The sequence below is a fragment of the Malania oleifera genome, chromosome 13 (assembly GCF_029873635.1).
Source record: "Malania oleifera isolate guangnan ecotype guangnan chromosome 13, ASM2987363v1, whole genome shotgun sequence".
Taxonomy (NCBI): domain Eukaryota; kingdom Viridiplantae; phylum Streptophyta; class Magnoliopsida; order Santalales; family Ximeniaceae; genus Malania; species Malania oleifera.
This window is the reverse complement of record NC_080429.1, coordinates 4,457,816-4,477,339: the sequence shown is the minus strand read 5'-3', so window position 1 is coordinate 4,477,339 and position 19,524 is coordinate 4,457,816. Positions and strand designations below refer to the sequence as shown.

Genomic DNA, 19,524 nt, shown 5'->3' with positions numbered 1-19,524 from the left:
AAAATTGCCCTTGAATCATGAAAATTCGGTCGACCATCCTTTCAGTTCAAATTTCTCCCAGTCGACCAAACCCAGTCACTTGGTCAACTAAACCTCAAGTTTGGTCGACAGTACTCTTGGGTTGGCGAGAATTACTGAGGTTGAAACATAGTTAAATTTTATTAACCTCGGTTAAACTTTTTCAAAAAAAACACTAATATGTGCTCAAAGATTATAATTTTGGGGAATCCAATATATACCCCCTCATTTGCAAAAATTAGTCAAGGATTAGCAATCTTAATTAGCAAAAATCCTCTAAAATTCAAAAAATCCTACTTCCATTTTTAAGCCTCCTACACTCATTCTTACTCATTTTTATTGCTTAAATCTCTTTGTAAGTGTGAATGAGTGTTCTTCTTATAAGGCTTACACTCTCACTTGTTTGGTGATTGATTGAAATTTCTTTATCTTAAAAGTAAGCCATAAGTATTTTTAGGAGACTTTGTTAATAAGTCTTCCCTAGGAATACTTCATTGAGCCTTTGAGTTTTGCATGGTCATTGCAATACTCAAGGTGGTCACATTGGATTTTGATTGCTAAAAATATTTTACAAATCATTTTAAGAAATATCTTTTGTGCTTATCATTGAGAATTATATTTTGAGATATTTGCTTAAGTGCTAAAGATCTTTGTTGGTATACCTTTTAATAGAGATTATCATTTTAATACAAAGATCAAATAAGACTTTACATATCTTTTTTGAATATCTTTATGGTTTATATTGAGAAAAACATTTGTTGTGATATTTGAAGCATACTTGTGATCTTTGTTGCTGCATTGTGATTGAGAATATTATTTTGACACAAAGATCTTATCACTTACACTCTCACATACTGATTGCAATATTTGCATTAATCTTTGAGAGTAGATACTAAGGCTACATTGAGTTTATCTTATCATATCATTCAGTAGTATATTGATTACTTTGGCACATAATCTACTTATTTGAGAAGCATATTTGTTGTACGATAATTTTATTAAGAAATCTGTTGTATTCCAGGTGTGACCTGAGGGGGCGGTAATCTAACCCGGTAAGGATTAGTTGTTAAAGGTTGAGGTCAACCTTGTGTTAATTTGATCTGGTTGTAAGGGTTGAGGTCGACCCTGTGCTAATTGACCTGGTTGTTTAGGTGTCGCTCCACCTGTGAAGTGAGCTTATAGTGATAATCCTTGTACTTGTTAGCCAAGGCGGGGATGTAGGCAGTTTGCCAAACCATGATAACATTTCTGGTGTCGTCTCCTTTATTGCTTTATTGTGCATGCTTGGTTAAATTTTTATATATTGTAGTTTAAATTTCGCTGTATATTTACATTGATTTATTTTATATACACTAAATTGACCTTAAGCTTGTGTAATATTGTTATTAGTGGATTGACCTAGGGGATAAAATTTTTAAATACCAATTCACTGCCCACTTGGGATTGCACCAAAGCTAATAAAAAATCTGCTCTGATTAAAATGACGAGAATTAGAGTGAGGACCCCATGGTGGTGTTCGATCATCGATTTGGCTAAAGATTTAAGGAGAGAGAGAGAGAGAGAGAGAGAGAGAGAGAGAGGAGAGATAAGAGAGAGAGAGGTTACCTTACCTCAGAAGTGATGCCTACGTTGCTTCTACGACAAATCCACTCCGGTTAAAATGTTAATGGCCGAGAATGGAACCCAGTGATATTTTCTGTTTTTCAATCAGTGCACGTATCGGCGAGAAATTGAGAAGAGAGAGGGGGTTGAACGGGGAGAGAGAGATTGGCGTTCATGGGGGGCGTCTCAGCTTATGAGATTGTAAATTTCAATCTCTAGAGAGAAAGATATATATATATATATTAATTATTATAATATTATATTATTTAACTAATAATAATAATTAATTAATTAATTAATTTTTTTAAATCACTACATTCTCTTGTAATAATTATTTTTGGGGTGTTACAGTGCAAGTACCTTCCTCTTGCATAACCGAACTCCTGAATCCTACTCTGGTAATGCATATCGATTCTACTCTTAATTGGATAGTGATCAAGTGTTTTAACCACACTAAAAGATTAGTGGCGACTTGGTACACATTGTTTTCCACAAAATTATATTTTTAAAATCCACCTTTTACACTTTTTTCAGTTCGCCTCACTCCGCGCAGGAACGTCACGACAGGGACCTATTGAGATGTTTGGTAGTTGAGAAGTAACCTATGAGCTGTACATCTTCAGTGGGGGATGAAAATATTACATCTACCCTTTGACACATTCCTAGTAATTTACGAAGCAAACCGTGGCGGGGAATCAAACTTGGGGTCTTGAGATTATCAAAATTCAACTTCACCTTTACCATTTAACCAAACCTAGTTAAGTAGTAATATATATATATATATATATATATATATTTTTTTTTTGATGACCTAGAACTCCAACCTGAATAAGCCCTTTAGATCTACCCAAGTGGCATTAAATTGGGAGATGAAAACATTGTCGCCCTCTCATTGACACGTCCGTGGTAATTTATCAAGTAAACCACACGCAAGGAATTGAACCCGAGACTTTGACATCACGAACGCTCAACTTTATTCTTATCATTTGAGCAAACTCAACTGAGCAAATATGTTAAATAATTTTCAAAACCAAGTTATTTTTTCAACTAAGTAAATTATCCATATTCATGTCCCCTTACAAATATTAGGTGATCCCTTCATGCACCCACTCAAATTATTGCAAAATTTACAATTATTTAATAAAAAAATTTATTCTCCACATTAATGCATTTGAAAAATATTTTTTTAATTGCAAGAAATGATAAAAAAAAATAATGGACATTGTTAGTATGTTTAATGTAACACTTGATGGATGAGTGAAAATTTCTCCTATCTTTGATTTATGTTGCAAAAATTTTATGAAAAAATATAAAATAGAATTATAATATGAATGTGTATATTTTATGTGTGTCATACATGTAAATTTAGAAAATATGTGGCTGTTAAAAGGAAAGGAAAATCCTATTTAAAAATTCATATTTTCTTACTATGTCAATAAGTTGCTCTTTTTTTTCAAAAAGAAATTAATATTCACTTTATATATATATATATATATATATATGTATGTATATTGCCCTTCAATATAAAACTTCTAATTTCTCAATATTTTTAATTAAAAGGGTAGAGAATAAAAAAGAACAAAAAATAATGTGTCATTTTTGTAATTTAAAAAATTAAAAACAAAAATTAATTTATTACCCGCAAGTAGTGACAATTTTTTTTTATTGTTTTCCACTTTTATACAAATGCGTAAAACTGAAAAAATAAGTTGGGCTTTTTTTTCAATTTTTTGATAAATTAAAAATTAAAAATATTTTTTGCTCTTGTACCTACTTAAATTATAGTAAATTATACATTCTTCTCAGTAAAAAAAGAAAAGAAAAAAAAGACCATGTTTATTCCCTATACTAATATGCTAACACATTTCATAATTTCTAAAAACTAAAATATTCTTTGGTTTGTGTCCCACAAACACCGACATAATAATAAAATTGTGAAAGAAAGGTATGTGCAGACATGGGAGAAGCCTGAAAACACAGTGGAGCTATTGCCTCTGCCGGATTAATCGCCACCTACCATCTCGGGAATTTTCATTTACTGTCTGAAATATGATCAGATCTTTTGACAATGGAATGGTTTGATGATAGGCGGCAAGAAGGAAGAATAACTCATTGTGCATATATATATTGCAGGTACGACGTCTATTTTTCTGAAGATAATTTTGTCGTCTTTCTTTTAGTTCATTCACTTTCGAGAAATACTTGGGCGTTAATTCAGAGCATTGCTTAGAAATATTCGGTTAATTTTTCTGTGCATACCAGGTGTTTGATGCATGGTTTATATGAGTGCTGATTGTTTCCCTCCAATATAGTTGATTTTTCTTTTTCTTTGAATCTAATTCTAGCTGCAAATGAATAAAAGTCTAAACCCAAATGCAGCAAAAACAAGGCAAAGAGACATTTGGATCCAACTAACACGACAGACACAGGGAAGGTTAAGTTGAATCCTCTCTTTGTTCCACAATTTCATCAACTGGGCACTTCTCTCAAGCCCATTAGATCATTACAATTTAGAACAACCAAGCTTCAATGATGAGCGTTTTCTTCAACCCCACGTTCAAACAGATGCTATTTTGCCCAAAAAAAAAAAACCCAAAGTAGACCAATCAAATAGGTGATGGCTGCTGCCACCATCAACATTGTACCACAAAAAATCAAATTTTCTTTTGGGCGTCAAAAACTAATAAGAAACAGAGTAGCTCATCTGCTTCTTAAATTTTCACTACGAAGTTATTGTGAAAGAAAAGCAAACTTGCCCAATCTACCCTACTTAGCAAATACCAAAAGATTGAAAGATCAACTTTACTCTACTTAAATTAGCCTGGTCAAAGGAAAAAAGCCTACTCGACTCGGCTAAATGCCTGCATAGTTAGAGGTAAAGGAGCATTGTTCAGCTTAGGCCTTAGGGACAAGACGCCAAACAGAAATGAATTTGGTCAAATTTTATTATGCTTAACTTATTCATAAAATAGTTTATCCAAAGAAGAAGAACCTAGTCGGCTCGCTTGAAAAAATAGAACTTGGTTGTCTTGGTTTATTGGTAGAGCCTGGTTAGCTCAGTTGAATGATAGGGCCACTGCCACCATCAACATTATACCACAAAAAATCAAATTTTCTTTTGGGTGTAGAAACTAATGAGAAACAGAGTAGCTCATCCGATTCTTAAATTTTCACTACGAAGTTATTGCGATTATAAATACTTAAAAAAAAAAAAAACACAATGGACATGGTGGTCAACTTTGTCTCTTATTAGTTTTCTTGGAAGACATCAACAAAAGATTGGCACCTCTTATACATGCACATTATGGGGTTTTTTTTTTTGTTCATTTTAGTTCTAAAAGTTCAACAAAACTATAAACTATGTGTACTCATTAATCAAAATGACCATTATGTTGTTATCCTAATTACAAGAAGAATTTGAACAAGTTTTTGAAAATAAAAATTACAAACAGCAAAGGGATAATATACAAAGTGCTTGCTATTTACATTCCTTATTATAGCAACATTGTCTCCAATGGTCAAGAAATACTGAAGACACTTGGTCCAAGTAAATAGTGAGAGAATTAATTGCTTTTGTAGATTGAGAAGGTTGGCTTTTACTGACATATCTTGTACAGTGTTCAATACTAGACTCCTTAATTTTCACTTGTATCATTTTCAATAATATCTAAGCTTATAGAATCTATAGAACCACTCGGTGGAACTTGTAGTTTTGTATGGTTTGTGTTGACTCCATTATCCTCATTTTGCATCTCTTGCGGAGAGATGAAAGGTTTGGGAGGCATTTGCAATGCTTCAAGTGTTCCTTCAAGCATCTCCACAGCTTTGTGCATTGAAGGACGATCACTGGGCTTCATCTGTATGCACCACAAAGCTACAATTATCATTTTCTTCATGATTTTCTTTTCCTCTTCTGTGGCATCTCTTATTTCTATGTCCTTCCCTTTACTAAACTGATCATATACCCAAGAAGGGAAGTATATTTGGCTTGCATGCTCTTCAAAAGCATTCAAATTCTTCCTTCTACCTGCCATTTCCATCAACAACATTCCAAAACTGTAAACATCAGCCTTATATGAGATGCCACCAATGTTTTTGTAGAATAGTTCTGGTGCCATGTATCCCATTGTACCTCTTGCTGCCGTAAGAGATACAATACTATCATCTGTTGGATATAGTTTCGCAAGCCCAAAGTCTGAAACTTTTGGAGTGAGATTCTCATCAAGAAGGATATTGTGGGGTTTGATATCAAAATGCAAAATCTGCATTGCACATCCTCGGTGTAGATATTCAATCCCACGAGCCACGCCTAAAGAAATCTCATACATCTTGTCATTACTCAGGGAGATATTTCCTTCTTGAGGAAAGATGTACTTTTCAAGAGACCCATTGGGCATAAAATCGTATACAATAGCACGCTTAGATTGTTCTGCACAAAAACCAATGAGGCGGACAACATTGACATGATGAATCCTTCCAATGGTAGCGACTTCATTGATGAATTCTTGCCCATTAGCTTTGGATTTACCCAACATCTTTATTGCTACATCATAACCACTGCGGAGTTTTCCTTTATATACAGAGCCATAACCTCCTTCACCTAGTTTGTCCTTAAATTTATTGGTCATCTTCTTGATTTCTGAGTAAGAGTACCGTATTGGCATGAGGTTATTTTGATTCTGTAGGAACTCTTCAACATTGTCATACATTGATAAGTGCCTTCTTCGAAACTTATAGATAAAAAATGCGAACATACATGAAATTCCGCAAAAAGTTCTTATTCCAAAATATACTCCTATCGCTCCTGTTCAAGAAATTTAGAAAATAAATAGTAAGGAAGATTTATATAAATTATTTTCTTTTTCAATTAATTTGGTTGTTTTATGCTAATTCATCCTCCATACTACTATAGTATACATGAAGTTTCTTATTGTAAATTGCAACATCTTGCGTCACTCAAGTTTGAGGTTTTGGCACATCTCTTTGAATTTGTTATTATTTTGTTTGTATTTTGACTTTTGATATAAATTTAATCCCAATAGATTTAATTTTGGGTAGGTTGTGAACAGATCCATTATTTTATATTTTAAAATTTGGATTCGAAATACTTGATAAGAACTTATATTAGAATGTTATATATTTAGTGGATATTTAGTTTTAGTATCCAACATGGAGAAGAATTGTGTTGATTCATGAAGAATGTATGTTGTCTCTATGTTTCCTCTAGTCGTAACATCAGCAAACTAGTGATGCTAATGAGCGTTGAGTTTCATCTTAGTGCAGGTGATTTTAGTGGGAGCGCTTTTAAGGTAAAAATGTGCTTGTGTATGTTATTCATTTTTTTTATTAATAATTTTTAATTATTTATAAACAAAAATAAAATACTAAAGTTTTTAATTATTTTAACAATTTATTATTACAACATTTTAGTTTTCAAAATTAATTTTTTGATTAAATTATTTAGTTTATTTATAATTTTTAATAAAATTAATATAAAGAGATTGTATAAATTTTATTATATAATTAGAATAAAATCTATTTACAAAATAATTTCACTATGATATTTTTAATTTATATTAATAATTAAGCATCATAAGATTGTTCCTGTTAAAATACAATAATTAAGCAAATAATTATAAATTTTTTATTATGGTATTTTTAATTTAAATTTTATTTTGGATGCTTCTAGTTGAAGAAAATGAATATTATGGTTGGAAGTACAGGAGCCCTAGACCTATTATGGTGTGAATTTTTAGTTTTATTTTTTAAATAGCAAGTATGACTCTTTTGCTCAAAGTTGTCCAATCCCAAATTTAAAGGTTAAATTTCATTCTTCCAAACACAATAGCAAGTATCATTTAGTACTACCCCCATGGTGTGGCTTAGGTGGTAGTACGGGTTACGGGAGTGCCTCTCACGTAATATTTTTTGAAGAATGTATGTTGTCTCTATGTTTCCTCCAGTCATAACATCAGCAAACTAGTGATGCCAATGAGCTTTGAGTTTCATCTTAGTGCAGGTGATTTTAGTGGGAGCGCTCTTTAGGTAAAAATGTGCTTGTGTATGTTATTCATTTTTTTTTTTTATTGATAATTTTTAATTATTTATAAAATAAAATAAAAAACTAAAGTTTTTAATTATTTGAACAATTTATTATTACAACATTTTAGTTTTCAGAATTAATTTTTTGGATTAAATTATTTATTTTATTTATAATTTTTAAATAAAATTAAGATAAAGTGATTGTATAAATTTTATTATATAATTAGAATAAAAGCTATTTACAAAATATTTTCACTATGATATTTTTAATTTATATTAATAATTAAGTATCATAAGATTGTTCCTGTTAAAATACAATAATTAAGAAAATAATTTTTAATTTTTTATCATGGTATTTTTAATTTAATTTTTATTTTGTATGCTTCTCCTTGAAGAAAATGTAAATTATGGTTGGAAGTACAGGAGGCTTATGGTGATTTTTTTTTTTTGAAAAAATAGCAAGCATGATTTTGTACTTGTTTTGCTCGAAGTCTTTTTGAAACTCAACATGCTCAGTTGGAACTCTCTCCATCATTAAGTTTGATAGTGAAGGATAAGAGAAATGTCTTACTAGTTATCCAAACTCCAATTAGCCAAATTCCTGTTAAAAAAAAAAAAAAAAAGGAATTAAATTAGAGCTGGAATTAGTAATTTCTTGAAGGGTTCAGAGAGAGAAAGAGAGGGAGAGAGAGAGAGTGGTTACTATATGAGACATAAATCTCCGTGTTCGACCATGGAAGCCGAAGAAGCTATGTCGGATGCTCAAAGGACGATCCTGCAAGCCGATCGAAAGAAGGATTGCAAGACGAAGTCTATAATCTACCAAGGCCATGATGAGGCCACATTCGAAATCATCGCCTTCGCCTAGACATCCAAAGAAGTTTGGGACTCTCTCCATCGAACACACAAGGTGCAGACAAAGTGAAAAAGATTTATCTTCAAACATTGCGAGGTAAGTTCGAATCTCTAAAAATGAAATCTACTGAATCTATTGCTGACTACTATATACAAGTTAGGGTAATATCAAATCAATTAAGAAGAAATGGAGAGACTCTCAATGATAAGAAAATTTGTGAGAAAATTTTGCGATCTTTAGATCCAAAATATGATTATATAGCTGTGACCCTAGAAGAAACAAAAGATTTGGAAACAATGTTCATAGAAGAACTTATGGGCTCACTCCAAGCTCATGAGCAAAAAGTCAACAGAAGGAGTGATGATAAAGCACTGAAGCAAGCCCTCCAAACGAAGTTGTCCTTCACTGTAGATAGATACGACAAAGGGCGGACGTCACAGTAAGGAAGAGGACAAGGTTGAGGATCTAGTGGATGAAATTCTAGAAACTTTGACTCCCGAGGAGGTGGCAGAAGCGGAAGAGGTCCCACTAGAGGAAGACAAAATCAACAGAACTATGTCCCACGAGGCAGAGGACAAGGAAGAAGAGGAGGATACAATAACCGCTCGAATGTATACAAAAGAAACATTCAATGCTACAACTGTCATAAGTATGAACACTATAGCGATGAGTGTTGGGGACGACAACAAGAAAAGTTTACCAAGGAGGCTAACCTTACTGAAACTGAACCTGTAGATGGAGAGTCGTTGATGTTGATGGCATACAATTCAACTCCCTAGGACCAAAGTGTTTGGTATCTTGATTTTGAAGCCAACAACAATATAACTCGTAGAAAGAACCTATTCTTTGAACTTGATGTGAAAGTTCAGGGGAGATCTCTTTTGGCGATAACTCTAAAATCCTAGTCCGAGGGAGAGGAGATATTTTGATCAAACAAAAGTCTGGAGATCATGCTTACATCTCCAACGTCTATTACGTGCCAAATATGAAGACTAACATACTTAGTCTTGGACAGCTCGTGGACAGAGGCTACCGAATTAGCCTTAGTAATAAATAGATGGTGATTACAGACGCTCAAGGAAAGCTTGTTACTCAAGTTCAAATGGCAAAGAATTGAATGTTTCCGCTTGCCATCCAACATGATATGCCAAGGTGTTTGAGCGCTATCATTAGCGACAAAGACTGGCTATGGCATCTAAGGTATGGGCATCTAAATTTTGAAAGTTTGCAACAATTGGGAAGCAAGAAGATGGTGAAAGGCTTACCCAATATCCACCATCCAAATGTAATATGTGAAAGTTGTATTCTGAACAAGTAACATAGAAACAGTTTTGGAAAACAAGCCGACTGGAGATCTACTATGCCGCTCCAACTAATACACACAGACATGTGTGGTTCACTAAGACCATTTTCAAATGGACAGAATCAATATTTCCTAACCTTTGTTGATGACTACAGCAGGAAGACCTGGGTCTACTTTCTGAAAAGGAAGTCAGAGGTGTTCGACAAGTTCAAATAGTTCAAAGCTCTTGTGAAGAAACAGAGTGGCTACCGCATCAAGTCACTTCGGTCAGACCAAGGGGGAGAATACAAAGACGAAGCTTTCCTGGAATTCCTTAGGCATCAAGGGATTCAAACAAAATTCACACCGACCTACACTCCCCAGCTAAATGGTGTAGCCGAAAGGAAGAACTGCACAATCCTTAACATTGTCAGAAGCATGTTAAAGGATAAAAATGTGCCCAAGAGTTTTTAGGCAGAAGTAGTGTCATGTGCAGTCTATTTGCTCAATTAGTGTCCTACAAAGAGTCTTTATTCAAAGACACCCGATGAAACCTGGAGTACTCACAAGCCCAGTGTGAGTCATTTTAGGGTGTTTGGCTCCATAGCCTACGCCAAGATCCCAGAAGCAAGAAGGACAAAGCTGGATGATAAAGGAGAGAAGTGTAACCTTGTAGGATACGGCGATAGCACCATGGGATATCGACTCTACAATCCAATCAACAAGAAAGTCTTTCACAGTCGGGATGTCATCTTTGAAGAAAATGAATCCTGGAAATGGGACTAAGATGAATGTTCCAAAGATGTGAAATTGACACTTGAAGGAGAAAAACCTACACAGACAAGAGAAGTGGCTATCGAACCACAAGTTCCTGAGCTGCAAACACCTCCACATGGTTCATCATAGAGGAATGAAGCTCCATCACCAATAGAGCGTGCAATCTCAGACATGAGACCTAGAGGAGCTTGAAATATAGTTGATCTGTATCAAACTACAAAACCAATAGAAGAGTTTGTTACTCTATACTATCTATTGTTGACCAGCGACCCGGTTAGCTTTGAGGAAGTTAACGAAGAAGAAAAATGGAGAAAAGTGATGGATGAGGAGATTCAATCCATCAAGAAGAACAAGACTTGGGAGTTGACAAATCTCCAGAAGGGCCACAAAACTATTGGAGTGAAATAGGTCTACAAGACCAAGAAGAATGCTTAAGGAGAAGTTCAAAGATACAAAGCAAGACTTGTTGCCAAAGGCTACAAGCAAAAAGAAGGGATTGATTATGGAGAAATATTTGCCCTGGTTGCCAGACTTGAAACCATCAGATTACTAATTTCACTATCAATACAAAATGGATGGAAGATTTACCAGCTGGACGTGAAATCAGTATTTCTGAACGGTTTTCTAGAAGAAGAGATCTATATCGACCAACCACTTGGATATGTGAAGAAGGGCAAAGAAGATAAAGTGTATAAGATGAAGAAAGCACTCTATGGCTTGAAGCAGGCATCTCGTGCATGGAACATGAGGATTGATGACTGCTTCCAGAAGAATGGATTTGAGAAGTGTCCCTACGAGCATGCGCTATACATGAAGATGGAGAGAAATGGAAGCATGCTGATAGTCTGCCTATATGTTGATGATATGATCTTCAACGACAACAATCCAGAGATGTTTGCCGCTTTCAAAAGGAGCAAGGTCAAATAATTCGAAATGACATATATTGGCCAGATGACTCATTTCCTTGGCATAGAAGTCGTGCAAAGCGAGAAGGGAATCTTCATCTCCCAGAGCCACTATGCAAAAGAAGTACTGAAGAAGTTTGGAATGGAAAAATGAAATCCTGTGACAACTCCGGTTGAAACTGGATTGGAATTAAGAAAGAATAAGGAAGGAGATGTTGACCCCACATATTTCAAGAGTCTGGTTGGAAGCTTGAGGTATTTGACATGCATTAGACCAGACATACTCTATGGAGTTGAACTTATCAGCACGTACATGGAGACTCCTGACCAGTCTCACCTGAATGTAGCAAAAAGGATACTCCGATATGTCAAGGTTACCATCACCGATGGTATGTTCTATTCATCAAGAGGTGATTGCAAACTTATTGGCTATTCAGATAGTGATTAGGGAAGAGATCTTGATGAAAGAAGAAGTACGACGGGATTCACATTTTTCATGGGAGATACAACATTTACATGGTCTTTGAAGAAGCAACCCATCGTAACGTTGTCTTCATGTGAAGCTGAGTATGTTGCTGCCAGCTCAATTGTTTGTCACGTTATATGTATTAGAAATGTACTGAAGTATTTGGGATTTCTTCAAAATAATCCCACTGAAGTCTACATCGACAATCGATCAGTGATTGCACTTGCGAAAAATCCAGTTCACCATGAAAGAAGCAAACATATTGATACTCAGTATCATTTTATCAGAGAGCATGTCAAGAATAAAGATGTGGAATTGATATCTTGCAGAACATATGATCAGATTGCTGAAATTTTCATGAAACCACTCAGGTATGATATTTTTACGAGACTGAAGAAAATGGTGGGAATGAAAAAGTTTGGAGAGTCAAGTTTAAGGGGGGATGTTGAAATAATAAACTTGACGGTGGACGGTGGCAGCAATGGTTGACGACGGCTGTCGACCAGCCACTTTTGTTGAACGACGGTCACCAACCTCACCTACCTGCAACTTATGTTGATTATTTTGTTTTTATATCTGCTATAAATAGGTGTGTGTATGTAATGTATTGTGTGGTGTGTTGAGAGTGAAAAACCAGTGAGCGTGAGAGAGAGTTTTATTTTTGAAGTTCTCGGTATCCATTTTGAGATTGAAATACATTGTTGTTGTATTTATTCTCACTGAGTTTCAGTTACAACTAGTAACTGAGTGTCCCTCTCCACCCATCAGTGGTATCAGAGCGTTCAGATACGCCGGCATTCGCTAAACAAAGGTGAACAGAGGAGAAATTCAATTTTCTTCCCAGTTTTGAAGTTGCTCAAAATCCAAAATTGAGTCTACCATTGTGCAATTTGACTTGAGACGATTCCAACGGTCGAAACCACATCCCAAAGGGACTTCGGGAGGCTTTGCACGCGCTCACACGTGCCTAAGATGGTTTCAGCGCCTTTCCTATGCGCTACACGAGCCGATGAAGACTCCGGCCTCCGGCGACGCGCGCCCACACGCTTTGCACGCGTCTTCCTCGCTCGCTTGGTGAGATCCAACCCGCCAGCAAACCGCAACCCGGCTTCACGACCTGCAACTCGGATCCATACCTGAGACCCGACCTGCTTCCGAATTGTGTCCCAACTGCCGACATGCGGCACACGCAAATACGACCACGTGGACTAATGGTTAGCATAACGCCGTTAAACGGCCGTTAAATTGAACCGGCCAGTTTAAAAACCACCCAAAAATTCCTATATCTGGTTCAGTGGATTTTGAACCAGTTCTTTGCAACCCAAAATCGGTTCCTAAGGTTTTTCGACCTTATGAACACATTGGTGGCATTAGATTTGCCAAAATCAGCCCTCATCTCTTTGTTTTTATATATTACACTCAATGGCTAACAGTACTACGAAAGCGGTCATTCCAAAGTTGACCCGGGAGAATTATGACAACTGGTCGATTCAAATGAGAGCCTTTCTAGGTGCTCAGGATGTCATGGACATCGTTGAAGATGGGTACAGAGAAAGCCTATCAAAATAAGCCGAAGCAGTTATGTTGGATGCTCAAAGGACGATCCTGCGAGTCGATCGAAGGAAGGATTGCAAGGCGAAGTCCACAATCTACCAAGGCCTTGATGAGGCCACGTTCGAAATCATCGCCTCTGCCTAGACATCCAAAGAAGTTTGGGACTCTCTCCATCGAACACACAAAGGTGCATACAAAGTGAAGAAGATTTGTTTTCAAACATTGCGAGGTAAGTTCGAATCTCTAAAAATGAAATCTACTGAATCTATTGCTGACTACAATACACAAGTTATGGTAGTATCAAATCAATTAAGAAGAAATGGAGAGACTCTCAATGACGAGAGAATTTGTGAGAAAATTTTGCGATCTCTAGATCCAAAATATGATTATATAGCTGTGACCCTGGAAGAAACAAAAGATTTGGAAACAATGTCTGTAGAAAAACTTATGGGCTCACTCCAAGCTCATGAGCAAAAAGTCAACAGAAGGAGTGATGATAAAGCACTAGACCAAGCCCTCCAAACGAAGTTGTCCCTCACTGCAGATAGATATGACAAAGGCGGGACGTCACAGCAAGGAAAAGGACGAGGCCGAGGATCTAGTTGAAGAAATTCTGGAAACTTTGACTCCAGAGGAGGTGGTAGAGGTGGAAGAGGTCCCACTAGAGGAAGACGAAATCAACAGAACTATGTCCCACGAGGCAGAGGACAAGGAAGAAGAAGAGGATACAATAACCGCTCGAATGTAGACAAAAGAAACATTCAATGCTACAACTTTCATAAGTACGGACACTATAGCAATGAGTGTTGGGGATGACAACAAGAAAAGGTTACCGAGGAGGCTAACCTTACTGAAATTGAACATGCAGATGGAGAGTCGTTGATGTTGATGGCACACAATTCAACTCCTTAGGACCAAAGTGTTTGGTATCTTGATTTTGGAGCCAACAACCATATGACTCGCAGAAAGAACCTATTCTTTGAACTTTATGAGAAAGTTCAGGGGGAGATCTCTTTTGGCGATAACTCTAAAATCCCAGTCCGAGGGAGAGGATGTAACGACCCGACCCTTTATATAGACCCAGGTGTCACTCATTCATACATAATACCTATACCTGTTCAAGATATGGAAACAACCCGCCCTTAACAGGGACATACGGGTGTAAAACATACATAATCATGATGTAAATGTCGCAGAAAAACATAAACATCCATTGGGATTTCTACTAGCCTTATACCAGAGTTCACTATTACATCCATAATTTATATACATTCGGTCTTAGAATAATCGTCATATTACAACCCTCCAAAAAGGACTTTCATCAAGTTTAATACAAGATTTAGATGCTTACGTAAGCTAACCAAAATAACCTCCCCAATCCCTTTATATACTAGGACCGACGCATGAACGGACCTGAAAACAAAGGTTGTAAGATAGGGTGAGACACCTCTCAGTAGGGAAGAAAGAGTTACAACAGTGTGTGACTACATACATGCATATTTTCATTCAACATCTAGAATATAAATCAAATATTTTCAATACAGTATTGCATCAGGTATATCATTATTCATATTACAAAATTCCCACATCTGTCTTTCGACCATTTAATGATTTATCAGATGCCCAACAGCAAAATATCCCTATAACCAGTGTTACCCTGTGGCTCGGGTTGTGCACTCGTACTCATCCAATGCCCTGTTTGTGCAAACATTGTCGAGTACCTACATACGATCCGACTGCCTCCATTGGCCCAATATCAGCCAATGGTTTCACCCTGTTAGCCGACCATCTTGGTACCCACATCGTTTAATACGTGTGGTTGCACGTGTACATCTAGTTACGATATCATGTCGTATCATATAAGAGTGGTTTCATTTCACCCTGCAAAAAAAGTATTTTTCAACCCTCTCGGGACTCTTAAGCTGTGGTTCCGTGTGTTATAAATTCAATTTATACAAATATGATTTATTTCCCATAATCTATATCAATAGTATAGAAATAATCCCATTGTGTTCAAACCGGCATCTTTCCACTCAGTTTACCCCTCTTTGTTTACTGATTTAGTTCGATGTATCACCGACCTCTATTTTTCACATTCTCAGTATAACAAATTGGGATTTTATTCCCATATTCCATATCAATAGTATAGAAAATTTCATTCATTTCCATTTCAACATATATCACACAAGTTTACTTCAAGAACCAGCTAAATGATAAAAATCAATGGTGGAAACCACATCAAAAATGGACTTCAGGAGGCTTTGCATGCACTCACATGTGCCTAAGACTGTTTCAGCACCTTTCCCATGTGCCGCACGCGCCGACCAAGACTCTAGCCACCGGCGACACGTACCGACGCGCTTTGCACCCGTCTTCCTAGCCCGCTTGGCGAGATCTGACCGGTCCAGCAACCCACAATTCGGCTCCGCAACTCGCAACTCGGATCCGTACTCGAGACCCGACTCGCTTTCGACCCGTGTCCCAACCGCCGACATGCGGCACGCTCAGATACTACCATGTGGACTAACGGTAAGCATAACGTTGTTAAATGGCTGTTAAATTGAACTGGCTAGTTTAAAAACCACCCAAAAATTCCTGTAGCCGGTTCAGTGATTTTTGGACCAGTTCTTTGCAACCCAAAACTAGTTACTTAGGTTTTTCGACCTTCTAGACACGTTGGTAGCATCAGATTTGCCAAAATCAGCCCCCATCTCTCTGTTTTTATATATTACACTCAATGGCTAACAGTACTACCCAAGCGGTCATTCCAAAGTTGACCCAGGAGAATTATGACAACTAGTCGATTCAAATGAGAGCTCTTCTAAGTGCTCAGGATGTCATGGACATCATTGAAGATGGGTACAGAGAAAGCCCATCAAAATAAGCCAAAGCAACTACGTCGGATGCTCAAAGGACGATCCTGCAAGCCAATCGAAAGAAGAATTGCAAAGCGAAGTCCAAAATCTACCAAGGCCTTGATGAGGCCACATTCGACATCATCGCCTCGACCAAGACATATAAAGAAGTTTGGGACTCTCTCCATCGAACACACAAAGGTGCAGACAAAGTGAAGAAGATTTGTCTTCAAACATTGCGAGGTGAGTTCGAATCTCTAAAAAGGAAATCTACTGAATCTATTGCTGACTAGCACTACCATACATATCTGCAACAATATTGTGCCTTTTTCTAGACCACCAGAGTTCTCAAACCATACATTATAATTTAACATTATCAAACACATGCAAAATAAATCATATCACATTTTAATTCTTAATACATTTCTAGTATTTTCTGCATCTCATACATATATCATAGTTCAACACAGAAACTTCATATTACTCATGCCACACAATTTAACAACATATATTTATACGTTCACTGAAAATAAGCCAACCCATAATCATTGTTGTCAGGATCAAGCGCTACCGGTTCTTTTAAAACCAATTGATGGTAAAAGGGGCGCAACCTTTTCCTTTAAACAGTAGTGCAGAGCCCCGCACTAAGCGTCGGGTGGACATGAGGGGCTGCACCAATTCTAAGCAGGGGTGCCGACGGCCTGGCACACCAAGCACTGTCGAGCTGAGGCCCACTGCTACAATCCCTCGCAACAGGGTTGACTGCTGACTTCCCATAAAGCCAACAATCACCCCCCCAGCAGCTACCCTGGGAGCGCTCGAACCCGTGACCTCACTCTGATACCACTCGTCAGGATCAAGCGCTACTGGTTCTTCTAAAACCAATTGGTGGTAGAAGGGGCACAACCTTTTCCTTTAAACGGTAGCGCAGAGCCCCGCACTAAGTGTCGGGTGGATATGAGGGGCTGCACCAATTCTAAGCAGGGGTGCCTACGGGCTGGCACGCCAAGCACTGTCGAGCTGAGGCCCACTGCTACAATCCCTCGCAACAGGGTTGACTGCTGACTTCCCATAAAGCCAACAATTGTTCATATACTAAAAATATACATTTAATTCCATACACAATTAACAGAAAATCTACCATTTTAACTTTCCATTTTCACAAATAATATCTGCACAACTCTAGGCGCAAAAATTTACAATTCAAACGGTTAGCTTTTTAGAACTCACATGAAAATCATATACATATATACATAAAATTTCAAATTTTCACTAGTTAATTCCTCAAAAATCTTGATTTAATAAATTCCCCTTACCTAATTTCCCGAACTATGCCAACAGGAACCCCAAAATGATGTCTGTGATGCTCACCTGGACCCTACATAAAAAATCCTAGTTTAATCAAATAAACCCCAAATAACCTATTATTTCAACATTTTATCAACCTATAAACCTCGAATAAGCATTTAATACCCCAAAAATTAGGAATCCTAACCCTTACCTCAACTTTGGAGCAATTCCTGAAAAGCCCAATTTAAAAATCTGCTCTATTAGATGTGTAGAGAATCTCCTCTAGAACACCGTAGCGATTTTCATTTGTTGATTCGAGCTGAATTCAAGTCGGAATCTTAAAAAAAAGGTAGAGAGAAACATTTTAGAGAAAAAAAAAACGAAGAAAAAGTGATTTCTTCGCATAGAAGCTTCCTCAAATCTATTTATACATGATGTTACCACGTGGCTTCGCCGATGAGAAGACAGGATTCGTGGACGAACCATAGAAGTGACTCACTCGAAAAATGAGCAGCTCGAAAGCTATCCCAAGTATAGGAATTACATCGTGTAATATTAAGCCCAAGGGCTAGATCGTTTCCTCAGGGAATGCGTTTTAATTTCAATTTCACGTTCATCCAATCGAAAACAAAAATGCACTGAACTCGGTTCAGATTCGGGTTTTCAAGATTGTGGAAACTTAAATGAAAAGACAAATTAAAGTCCTAAAACTAGCACGCACGGAATTAAATAACAATAATAAAAACCCTAATCTACTTAAGGAAACACTAGAGCATACTAACTAAAAATGGAAACTTTAAACATGGAATTAAAAATACGCAACCACAATCACAATTTAAACACGAAACAAACAAAACTCTAAACCTAACATGCAATGAAATTGAGAGCAAAAACGGAAACTCTAATCTACTCAAGGAAACATTGGGACACGCGTTAATTAAAAATGGCAACCTAGAACATGGAATTAAAAACACACAATGGAAACTAAATTAGACACACACTAAAAAAAAACCAAACCTACTAAAAATCGAACCTTTAGCACAATTAAGAGATCAAATCAAGACTCACAATTTAAATGTAAACATGAACTCAACAGAAATTTAAAAGACATAAACAATAACGGAACACAATAAAAGCACAACCTTTACTAATCATAGACCCTAACTAAATCGAATTTCGGCAAAAAAAATATCTGAATTTAATTAAGAATGCTAAATTAAAATAACTATCAATTAGATAAACAAAAAGATTAATTTAACAATAATGAAATACCCAACATTACTCAACTTAAACAAAAAGAAAGAAAACTCCAATAACATTAAAAAAAAACTAAACTTTCTTCAATATTCCAAGATTCAAAGAAAAGTAAATAAAAGAAAAAAAGAAAGGAAAAGAGAGAGAGAGAGAAACAAATCCACGGAGTCGTGAAGTTGCTGCTGCGCTTTGGTGGTCTTGCTATGGAGTCGGCTAGTGTTCTGCTGTGCTTGGGGACTGCTGAAGATGGTGGAGGAGGCTGGCCGTACTGCAAGAGGGCAGAAGAGGCCAAGAGAAACAGAGGAAAGGGGGAGAGTGAGGGAGGAAAGACAAAGGGAAGGAAGAGAGACAAGGGGAGAGAAGCAGAATTGAAAAAAACAAACTAAAGAAGAAGAAGAAGAAGAAGAAGAAGAAGAAGAAAAAGAAGAGGAGAATGGGGAGCCATGGGGGCTGCCTACCTAGGGGGAAGAAATAGAGGAGCTTAAATAGGAGGCATTGGGTGCCCTAGACCCAGATGGAAAGGATTGACCCGGATGGGAAAGGGTTGACCCGTCAACTTGATTTTTTTCATTTTTTTCATTCTCTGTTCATCGCAAATTCTACTCTTCTGGAGCCCGTATCTC

General features: G+C 36.7%; 1 protein-coding gene across 2 annotated transcripts in view; it reads right to left on the bottom strand.

Moving 5' to 3' along the window:
• Positions 1-5,083: 5,083 nt before the first annotated feature.
• Positions 5,084-19,524, bottom strand: part of LOC131145401 (rust resistance kinase Lr10-like) — a 41,649-nt gene continuing 27,208 nt past the window's right edge. The window contains exons 2-3 of one of the 2 annotated variants that reach the window (XM_058094423.1): positions 8,234-8,263; positions 5,084-6,424 (exon numbers count right to left, since the gene is read on the bottom strand). In XM_058094423.1, coding sequence (XP_057950406.1) covers positions 5,256-6,374 — 1,119 coding nt within the window. In that variant the 5' untranslated portion in view covers positions 6,375-6,424; positions 8,234-8,263 and the 3' untranslated portion in view covers positions 5,084-5,255. Of the gene's footprint in view, positions 6,425-8,233; positions 8,301-19,524 lie in introns of both variants that reach the window. The other variant, XM_058094424.1, reaches the window with a different exon arrangement.